The 11,565-nt window shown below is 43.0% G+C and overlaps 1 protein-coding gene across 1 annotated transcript; it reads right to left on the reverse strand.

Annotated features, from left to right (window-relative positions):
* Positions 1 to 4,982: 4,982 nt before the first annotated feature.
* On the reverse strand, positions 4,983 to 10,301 carry MBOAT4 (membrane bound ghrelin O-acyltransferase MBOAT4; the record flags this gene model as incomplete). The annotated part of the gene is made up of 3 exons (XM_080660769.1): positions 9,994 to 10,301; positions 8,971 to 9,195; positions 4,983 to 5,946 (listed from the first exon to the last, which is right to left on the reverse strand). Exons 1-3 carry the CDS (start codon positions 10,110 to 10,112, stop codon positions 4,983 to 4,985), a joined length of 1,308 nt encoding a protein of 435 aa, XP_080516895.1. The 5' UTR covers positions 10,113 to 10,301.
* Positions 10,302 to 11,565: the final 1,264 nt, after the last annotated feature.

Raw genomic sequence — 11,565 nt, forward strand, 5'->3', positions numbered from 1 at the left:
TGGTCAGCTGAGGTGGCTCAATTTGGGACTGGTGAATCATCTTCCCAGATGGGCTACCTACGTGGCTGGCAAATTGGTGTTGGCTGTTAATTGGGAGCTCGGCCAAGATGAAGGCCAGGCGCCTTTGTTTCACTTTCTCTCTATGGAAATTTGGCTTCCTCACAACATGATGGCCAGACTAGAACAGATGTCCCAAAACTATTCATAAGTGTATGGCAATTTTATGACATACCTTGGAAGATATATAGCATCACTTCTGCTATAATCTGTTGGTCAATCTAGTCAAAAAGTTACCTTCCCCTCTCCCAGTTTCAAGGGAAAGAGCCATAAACACTCAATGGGAAAAGTGTCAATGTTATTTTGTAAAAAAAGCATATGGAAAGGAATATATAATGGTGTCCATCTTTAGAAAATATAATCTGCCACAATATTGTGTTTTTCAGTTGATGAGCACAGTATATCTATTTTGGTTTTTAATTTTTCTCAGCAAATATTTTATAGTTTTTACTGTACAGGTCTTATATTCATTTTACTATATCCCTAAATATTTCAGCTTTTCTGATGCCATATTACCATATTCTCTCTCAAACCTAAAGTACAAAGTATGTTTGCATGGTTTCCATGTCTTTTCTTGTTCCTGTTTAGGAAACTACCCAGGCCTTTAATTTATTTAACTATAGACACCATAAACAGTAGAATTTCAATTCGTGAAAAGTCATGTGAAGCTAACAAAGCAGGATGAAGAGAAGGGAATGGTGAAGTAGACAGTACGTTTATTTTTGTTGTTGTTAATCTTCACCAGAGGATCTTTTTCCATTGATTTTTAGAGAGACTGAAAGGGAGAGGTAGAGACAGAGAGAAACATTGATGTGAGAGACACATCGATTGGTTGCCTCCCACATGAGCCCTGACCAGGGCAGGGGATTGAGCCTGCAACCAAGGTACATTCCCCTGACCGGAATCGAACTTAGGACCCCTCAGTCTGCAGGCCGACACTCTGTCCACTGAGCCAAACCAGCTAGGGCGAGGGCATTTATTTTAGATGAGGTCGTTCTCCCTGGTGAGGTGTCACTTGAGCAGAGACATGAGTTACGTGAAGAAGCAGCCACATGTAGATCTGAGCAAGAACATTCTAGATGGAGGAAGCAATTTTTAAAAGCTCAGAAACTTACTGTCTTAGGGAAATAGAGAGTAGGTCAGAGGTGTATAACTGGTCTGCAGTGAAGAAGAAAATGTCAAAATGTGAAGATGCTAAGATTAGCTGGTAAACTGCATTATCTTTTGTGAACTAGTCTTAGAGATGATGTACCATCACCTCTGTCATGTAATATTTGTCACACCGACCAATGTTGGTTGAATGTGGGAGAATGTGAATTCCAGGAAGAGAATCATTGAGGGGTATCATTGAGGATACTCATCACAGTGATTTTTACAGTTTTTATTCTTTTCATAAGATATTAGGGAAGGGAAATTCCTTAATTTAGCTTCACTCTGCTATTGGTACCCAGTAGTAGTCTTTTGCACATTTGTTTACATGTAAATTTTCAAACCTACACAAAAGTAGAATATGTTGAACGTCCATGTCCCCATCACTCAGGTTCAATGATTTTTAACGTGTCCTGTCTGTTTTGTCTGTGTGTCCCCTATTTGCCATACCCCAGATTACTAAAACGCAAATCCATGATATCATTTCATCTGTGAGTATCCCTAAAATGTGATTATTTTTTAACAAATATTATACCTGAAAAAATTAAAAATAATGCTATAGTATCCAGTTAGTGTTCTAATTTCCCCTATAAATGCCCTTTTACAGTTGGCTACTTTGAATCAGGATCTAAACAAAGTCCACACATTTACATAACTATAAATAGGAAAAAATAGAAAAATGAAAGGTGCTTAGGTTCACTTATAATTTAAGAAATGAGGAGGAATTTATCTTTGTTCTTTCCTTCTATCCTGAACAACGTGACCTTGAATTCAGATCATTACAATGAGTGTCACCCAATAGGAGTCAATATAATGTTCTTTCTATAGGAAAATACAATCTAAGTTCCAAACAATTTAGAGGCAAAGTTGTAGAAAATATCCCATTAGTAAGTTGAGGATGCCAGAAAATGCCACCCGTATAGCTTCACACTAGTGAATTCATCTAAGTCACTCAATTTAACGTACTCAGGTTGGCCATGCAACTAAACTAAGGTAACACCTGTATTATATACATAAATATATGGCTCTCAATTATAGCTTAACAGGTGGTTCTAAAAAAATAGATGCAGTAAAAACCAAGTGAGGCAAAGATACTTCCTTAGAAACAGTCTGGGATCTCAAGCTATTCTTACTCATTGTTCCAGGACATGAGGCCCAAAGCAGATTAATATTACTAGTATTCAACAATTATCATCTGCCAAATATAGGCTGAGAAATTAAAGCTATTACTGAGGAAGGGAAAGTCAGAGCAGTTAATGGTACTAGAGAAATACTCCTTCAGGTTTTTAATGAGCCACAAAAATATGACTGTTATTTTTATGTGGTGGGAAATAAGTGTAAGAAATTTAATATGCAGCCCTGACCGCTTTGGCTCAGTGGATAGAGCATCGACCTGTGGACTAAAGGGTCCCAGGTTCGATTCCGGTCAAGGGTGTGTACTTTGGTTGCGGGCACATCCCCAGTAGTGGGTGTGCAGGAGGCAGCTGATCGATGTTTCTCTCTCATCGATGTTTCTAACTCTCCCTTCCTCTCTGTAAAAAATCAATAAAATATATTTAAAAAAATAAAAAAGAAATAAATTTAATATGCCAGTTGTTTATAAAGAACCTTAGGCACTCAGCAAATTTATTTCTTCCTGCAAAATTCTTGCTGGATAAGTAAATGCAGGTTGGGAGGAAAATGCCTTACTCTTTCCTGTGCTGAAAAATTGACAAAGCACTTATGTAATCATAATGCCTTTGGGTTTAAGAGTAAAGGCTATTTTATCTGCCTCTTGTGTTGTTACACTAGGAAACTTGGGCCTGGAGAGGGGATAACTGTGGTCACACAGCTGCTTAGTGCTAGTTTGGGACTAAACCACACCCTCTGCCTCCTGGACAGGTGCTCTGGCCACTTCACCAGGGGACATCCTTGCTAGCATCACAATCAACAGTGTTTAGGGATCAAATACTGAAGTGGTATACCCATTTACTAGAGCATTTCTTTTGAGATGCTTTGGAAATAGGCGAAGTTGAGAAAGGTCACATAAATATAATCACTACCCCTTCACCTCTTAGTGCCAAACCCTGAAATGATAGGGAACCAAGTTTTCCACACCATCTGTTGTTATAAACATGTAAAGAAGAGTCTGTTGGAAGTGACTTGAATCTACAGTCTTGTAATTGGCATTTTAATCTGGATAAATTACTAATGATTGCCATTTGTCCTTTTATAGAAATTAGTCATTGCAATGCACATAATCTATTGGTCTCTACAGTGCTCCTATGAGTGCAATGTCAAGTCTGTTCTTTCACACCTACAGAACCTGCTTCACCACCAAACTGGTCCTCAGAGGCTGTCTGCTCAGTGCCTCCAGGAGATCAGGCACCTAGGCTGAGTAGCATCCTTTGGGCAGAAGTAGAATTTGGCTTTCTTGACACTTCCCTAGTTGGAAAGATCTAAGACTTGCCAGGACAAACTCAAAACTCTCTATCTGATGCTCCTTTTCCATGCTGTGGAATTGAACAAGGATTGATAAGTCTACAGGCTGGATGTGTATCAGTGAACTTTCCCTGTGTCTGCTTTAAAAAAACAACTTGGGTAGGAAAAAACACACGAGTGGATTGTCTCCTTTAGATAAGTTTAACAGGTGGGGTTGATTGCTAAACCTGAATTACCTATTTAGAGCCACTGGCTGCCTCTTGGTCATAGTAGCAGCCAACAGAGTAAGGCCAGCACCCGGCAAGTGGCTCTCTGCATCAGGAGACAGAGCTGCCCTGTGAGCCTGGCTTATCCAAAGTAATAGGTCAAGAGATGACATGAAGTTTTCATGGAACATTTACTAGGCAATGCCATTTCAGACTATAGAAATGATCCCTGAAAGAGTATAGTCTTGCCAATGCCATTTCAATACACAAGTGGTCTCTCTCATTCCTTGGTCCTCTTAGGAAGGCAAATTTTGTGACTTTCTGTTAAATGTTTTCTAATTAACCTTTGCTAGCATTCTGAGCTTTTCAATATGGCTTGTCCCATTTTCAGAGATTTTTTTAAAATATATTTTTATTGATTTCAGAGAGGGAGAGGAAGAGAGAGATAGAAACATCAATGATGAGAGAGAATCATTGATTGACTGCCTCCTGCATGCCCCACATTGGGGATTGAACCTGCAACCTGGGCATGTGCCCTGTCCAGAATCGAACCATGACCTGGTTCATAGGTCGACATTCAACCACTAAGCCATGCTGGCTGGGCCCATTTTCAGAAATTTCTTAATCTCCAGAATCTCACACAATACTTTCAAACAACTTGATGAGGTCCCTGTGGGTCTATTAGGGTCCCTATCAAACTCTTCAGGGTAATTTGGCTGATAAAAGGTGGGAGGCCAGCGGTCAGGACAAATCTGTATAGTATGATTTAGATATTGTTTTATTGTTGTTGTCTTGCTAAACTTACATTCCAGGATCAAGCAGACCAATAGCACTCAATTTTTGGATATCCATCCATATACCATTTGGCTCACAGTACCTTATGTTTATATGTATTGCTTTAACTTTGCTTCCACACCAAAACCATAAACCCTAAGGGAAGAAACTATGGCTTTTTCTTTTGTGGATCCAGTATAATAGCTTGTTAAAGCAGATACACAAATTTCTATAGCAAGAGATCAGGTATATTTATCCAACATTTTTTTTTAACTTTTATTATAAAAAAGTTCAAATATTTGCATCATCAATCACCTTCTGGCACTTTCTAAATTCTGTTTCATGGGTGTATAAAATGAAGGCTGGGGAAAGATGTCAGTTAACTTTATGCTTTCTCTTTGCTAATAGAAAAAGCAAAATACAGTATACCATGGGAAAGACACTGTTGTAAGAATTACACAGCAGCCAGAGAGAGGAGAGGCTCCTGCCCTCCACGGCCAGCATTATGTAGGCAATGATGAGCTGGGTGTGGGCCCAGGTGAGAGTTCTGTAGAGTAGCCACATCGGCCAGGATCTGATAAACAACTTGGCAAAGGTGTGAATCAGGTAGTCAGCTTTCACCATCACAGCCCAGCATAGGAAACCAAACACCTGTCCTGGATGGAGTCCGTGCCACCAGGCAGAGAAGGCGAATGTCTGCAACAACGGCCAGGCCCTGCCCTGTTGGAATATGAGACGTCTAAGCCACCGAGCTGTGCTTTGGTTCCATTTTCTCGTGAACAAGGATATCCTGTGGGTTGTTTCTAGCATCCAAATGTCCGCATCAGGGAGGTATCCCTCCTCGCCAGGGCTCTCGCCAAACTCAGATCCAAAGCCTGCGGCACACAGGAGGTAGTCATCCAAGAGCCAGTGGGAGTAGTAGGTGAGTTTGAAGAGCCCAGCGGTGGACCACATGACATAGATGCACTGGAGTTGATGGCAGTCGTACAGACCCGCTCCTGCACTCACCACCCACCTCATGACCACCATTAGGCACTCTAGTCCCAGAATCTGCAGACCCTTCCAGGTGAAAGCCCAGAAAGAGTACCTGGGACACAAAGAGCTGGACCCTTGAACACGAGCCTGAAATCTCTGGAAAGAACACAGAGAGCCTCCTAGGAGACCAGGAAAAAAGAGCAAGTAGCTGAAATAAGGCAGTGCCTTACACAGATGCTCAGACAAAGAGCTCCTGCTCCTAATGTCTTGTGAGGCTGCCTCCACCTTCCCCTCACAAATGTCCAAAGAGAGGGATGTGACCCTCTGGGTCAAGAGCATGAGGGAAGAAAGAGTGATGCAGAACCTGAAAAAGATACAGTTTTTCATGTAAAAAACATTCCATATTTATTTTATCCCATTCCAGCCCCTCACACATGACCCTATAAGCAAATGGGGTGTTCTAAACAATTAAGACCAATCTCATGGCCTGGAATACCCCCACAAAGACTCTTGAGTTAATTCAGAACGACAAGCTACTCTGAGAAGAATCTACACTAATAAAAGAGAAACATGCAAATTGACCATCACTCCGCTACGACCACCAGCCAATCAGAGCGAGTATGCAAATTAACCCAACAAAGATGGTAGTTAATTTGCATATGCAGATGCGGAGTGAAGACAGCATAGAAGGAAGAAGGAGGGAAAGCAGAAAGCAGGGCGGTGGTGGCAGCGGGAGGGAAAGCATGGGGCAGCAGCAGTGGCAGCAGCGACTGCAGGAGGGAAAGTGGGGGGTGAGCGGCGGCGGTGGGAGGGAAAGTGTGGGGTGGGGGGCAGCGGCGGTGGGAGGGAAGGGAAAGCACAGGGCGGCGGGGGCAGAGAAAGCGAGGGGGGGGTGGTCATGTCGTCTGCGGGAGGGAAGCCTCGCCTGGGTGGGCTTCACTCAGGCCACAGGAAGCCCTGTACTTGCAGGAATATTCCTGCAACGGGCCTCTAGTCAAAAGATAAATGGGGAAATTACCAAAGAGGCAGATAAAAGAATGACAAGGAATATTGTGGGGAGGTATTGATTATAATATTTCTAAGAATGGCTTCTAAAGATCAGGATCAGGGGCCTGGGAGAAATTTGCCATAGAAGAAACAAAAAGTAGTGAAAAGATTATAGAAAGTTGAAGATTGTAAAAATAAACCAATCCCTGACCTTTTTAAAAAATATATTTTTACTGATTTCAGAGAGCAGACGGGGGAGAGAGAGAGAAACATCAGTAATGGGGGAGAATCATGTTCGGCTGCCTCCTGCACACCCCTACTTGGGACTCAGCCTGCAACCCAAACATGTGCCCTAACCTGGAATTGAATAGTGACCTCCTGGTTCATGGGTTTTTGCTCAACCACAGCCATGCCAGCCAGGCCAATCCCTGACTTTTGCTGGCGATTTGTGCTGAGGAAAGGTGAAAGAGGTTCAGTGTGTGCGCTGAGTCATTAACAACTGAGGTATGTTCTTAACCAATCAACTGAACTGTCCCTGCTTCACCATCACAAAGTGGAGAAGATCCCACTGGCAAGATTATTGTGGCGAAAATGAAAATTACAGTGACGTACTTGACAATCAGGAATGCTGTCCTATGGAGAGAAAATAGCATGTTTCCTAATCACTGTTGTTTTTATCTGTGTGTCAGGATTTAAGGACAACTGATCTCCTCATTTGATTTATCCTAACAATAAGCCAAGTAGCCTCCAAATGCCACCAACCCCTGCTCACTCACTTTCTGGTAAGTGCTGAATGTGTCCCCTACAGATTCACATATTGAAGTCCTAACCCTAGCAACTCAGAATGTGACTGTTTTTGGAGAAAGGGTATTTAGAGAGGTAATTACGTTAAAATGAGGTCATTAGGGTGGGCCCTAATCCAATACAACTGTTATCCTTGTAAGAAGAGATTAGGACACAGACATACAGAGGGAAGACAGTGGAGAAGGTGGCCCTCTGTAAGCCAAGGAGAGAGGGCTCAGAAGAAGCTGAACCTACCAACACCTTGATCTTGGACTTCCAGCTTCCAGAGGAAATAAATTTCTGTTGTTTAAGCCACCCGGTCTGTGGTACTTTGTTATGACAGAGCAAACTAGTACACCTTCCATCTCAGCTCTGGCTCAGCCTTGCTTCTGTCAGGCCAGATCCTGCTCAACTTGTTCCTCCTACTAAAATCCTACTCCATCACATCCTCTCCCGCCGCCCCCCCCCCCCCCGCCCCATCCACCTGCCATCTTGCCTTTTCTTCAGAGAAGCAAACCCTGAAGCTTTGGTAAGTCAAATAAAGAAAAGGATTCTGCCCTGGCCCGTTTGGCTCAGTGGATAGAACATTGGCCTGCAGACTGCAGGGTCCCAGGTTCGATTCCTGGTCAGGGCACATGTCTGTGTTGCGGGCTCCATCCCCAGTGGGGGGTGTGCAGGAGGCAGTCGATCAATGACTCATCATTGATGTTTCTATCTCTCCCTCTCCCTTCCTCTCTGAAATCAATAAATATATTTTTTTTAAAAAGAAAGAAAAGGATTCTGGGTTTGGTAGGGTTGGCAAAGTGAGTGAATCAATGACAGGTTGGAATCAGAGAGGTGACCCACCTCAACAGGTCAAAGCCCCATTTCTCTGACTGACCATGGACACAAAGCAATTGTGCTAACAGAGGGACCCCGAAAAATAGGCTCAAGATGGCAGAGATATTCTTCCGCCTAATCTTGGTGATGTCACTGACTCATGAAAACACTTCTCTAGACTGTAATTAGCACCAATTTTTTCTTTTCTAGATTGGGTGACTTTCCTTCTTCTGAGAGGATGGAAAGGGGAGTCCCAGTGACAGTACAACTCGTGCACAGCAGGTGCCATGGGAAGGCAGCAAAGGTTTACAGTGGACTTATACCTTCCCTGTCCTGCTAAAGGGGAGGGCAGGCTGCTGGCTGCGTGTCTAAACCACCCACATGAGGTGAGCAAACTGTGCTTAGTCACTTCCAGGCAGCCTCGTCTGTGTGCCCTGGGACTTCTGGGTCAACCTTCTTCTCTAGCACAATTGTAATTACAGCTAAGTGCCAGACTATGCTTCATAGGTGACACCTGGTAGTTATTAACAGTCATATAATTACATTTAATTCATTATCTCTAACATAAAGAGTCTTGTAAGATAGGTTTTTTTACACTCCACTACCACCACACACGTTTTTCTTCTTCAGAAAAAAAAAAAAAAAAAAAACAGGCTGCGAGAGGTTAAATGACTTGTTCAAGGTCACACTGCTCAAATGTGGAAGAATTTGGATTCAAGCTCAATACCCAGTTCTTCCACCACAGTGCAAACAACCCCTTTGGACGGTTCAGTACAAGCACATGGCTGGACTGCTTTACCTCATGGAAGGAGGTTCCTGCAGATAATACTCAGTGTAGTGCAAACCCAGGTGACACAGCGTCTGCCAGCTCATCTGAAAGAAGAAAGTCCACCTGTGGACGTCCTGTGGGCCGAGTGAGTAGATCAGAACCACAGTGCCCAGAGCAGGGATGAAGACAAGCACAGCAAAGGAACCCATAGCTGCCAAGGCCAGGGCCCCTCCTCCAGCCAGGAGAAAGAGGTGCCTGAAAGAAGAAGGACAGACAGCCCGTGAGACTGACTTAGACAGTGCGACACATGAGCCGCTTCAGTCACTCTGGGTGACGCAGTTGAAGCAGGCCTCACAGAGCACCTGAAGAAGTCATAACTGTTATCACTCCCAAACCTTCCTTCGGTTCTTCTGAAGGGAAGAACCACGGGAGAAAGAGCCAGACTCCATTTGTGAACGATTACCCTAGGAGACCAATCTTGACTCCTGCTTTAGTGACCCTGGGAGCCTCTCTTTGGACACCTGCCCCCTAACAACTCTGTGGGTGACAGGTCCAGGAGGTTTCCTGCTGGGAACATCTTCGAAATCTACTGGTATGAAAGTGAGGTCAACCTGGTGTTGAGGATCTAGGAAATCTCTCTAGATGTCATCTCGTCAAGAAGTACAAACTGGTAGTTACAGGATAGTCACGGGGATGTAAGGTACAGCATAGGGAATATAGTCAATAATATTGTCATATGTATGTATGGTGTCATATGGGTACCAGATTTATTGGGGTTCTAACTTAGTGAGTTATATAATACCTAATCACTGGGTTGCACACTGAAACTAATATAATATTGTATGTCAGCTGTAATTAAAAAAATAAAAAATATCTTTAAAAAAATGATTTTCTCTCATCATTGGTGTTTCTATCTCTCACTCCTTCTGCCTTCCTCTCTGAAATCAATAATAATAAAAAAGTGTGATTATATTTAATCTGCACTGCAATCTGTGCTATTTGACCTACTATAACATTCATAGATGTCTAGACAAAATCAGCCATCACACCTACCTGGCATGAGTGGAAAATGAATCCATACTGCAGAGATAGTTAAAAAGAAGTGCAAAGGGAAAAGCAGTCCCTTGATAAAGTGAGACGGGATGGAGGAAAAACAGCCGAAGCCAACCCATTAGGAACTGGCACAGATGATCCTGTCCCTTCCAAAGTCCTTAACTGGTGCCTTCCTGCAGCAGAATCCTCAACCGGGCTCTCTGATCTCTTTATAAGGTACAGGAAGGCCTGGGTGAGCAAAAGGCAAACAAAAGCACTAGGGATCGCAGCATAAAAGTTGGTTTTCTGATAAAAGGAACTGCACTATAGAAACCAAAACATTACTTGTGGTCATATTACTTAATAATGACATGTACTAAAAACACTGCTTTCAAAAGTTCTGGTTTTGTTTAGTTTACATATCACAGTATTTGTCTTTCCAGCCATCTGACTGTCATATTTTCTTCACTAAGTTAAGGAAAAATCTTATTTTCCAGTTGTGGACCGACAATTCTGCAGACCGGGGGAGGGGAACATGAACATAAGTATGAGGAAGGGAGGTGGGTTCTCAGAGAGTAAGAAGATCCCCTCCTCCCAACTCCCACTGTCCCCTTTGTGTTCTTTTTTCTTTTTTTTAAATCCTCACCTGAGGATTTTTTTTTTTTTTTTTTTTTTTTTTTTTTAAAGAGTGGAAGGGAGGGGAAGAGAAAGAAACATCAATGTGAGAGAGACATATCAATTGGTTGCCTCCTGCATGCGCCCTGACTGGTGCTGGGGATGGAGCCTGCATCTGAGGTAGGGCCCTTGACCAGATTGTACCCGTGACCCTTGAATCTTCAGGCCAAACGGGTAGGGCTCTTTATTTTTTTTCATAGTATCTGTTACCACCCCCTTATAAATCTACTTCTCAGTTTATTGCCTGTCCTCCTGCTACAAATGTGAGCTCTATAAGGAAAAGCCTTTGTTTTATTTATTGCTGTATCCCCAGCACATAGAACAATGCTAGGCACATACTATGTACTCAGTAAATACTTGTTAAAAATAAAAAGGCAGAGAAGCCTCTAACTTGTCTGCTTCTGCGTTAAACCACCTGCCTGCACTGTTTCTGCCATCTGAGCCAGCCCTATAAAGGAGTTCTAGTCCTGTTTCAACCAATAGGACTGACACTTTCCCACGCACAGTTCTGACCAATCAGAATGGCTCCAGGGTTTCATTTTTCACTGAGGACTACCTTTCCCCAGGTGGAGCGGAGCAGAGCTGCCTAGCTGAAAGGGGGCCTGACCTCAGGGCCTCCTGGCCCGGAAGCAGCCTCATCACCTTGCTGTAGCACTACTTAGCTGTTTCACAGTAGTGCTTTTTTTACAGCCATGCTGTATTGCCGTGAGCTCTATGAAGTTTCCTTCTTCACCGCACCCCAAATTGAGGATTCTTGTTGGCTTTGAATTGGCACCAACTAACTTTGACAGTAGCCATAAGGGATCAAAAGTTCCTCATCCCCCACCCTTTTATACTTTCTTTTCCCAAATCACATGTTCAGGATTCTAGCAAATCCCGCTTCACTGACACCAGCTGTAATGAAAAAAACTGAAACAG

This window comes from Plecotus auritus (assembly GCF_963455305.1).
Source record: "Plecotus auritus genome assembly, chromosome: 3".
NCBI lineage: Eukaryota > Metazoa > Chordata > Mammalia > Chiroptera > Vespertilionidae > Plecotus > Plecotus auritus.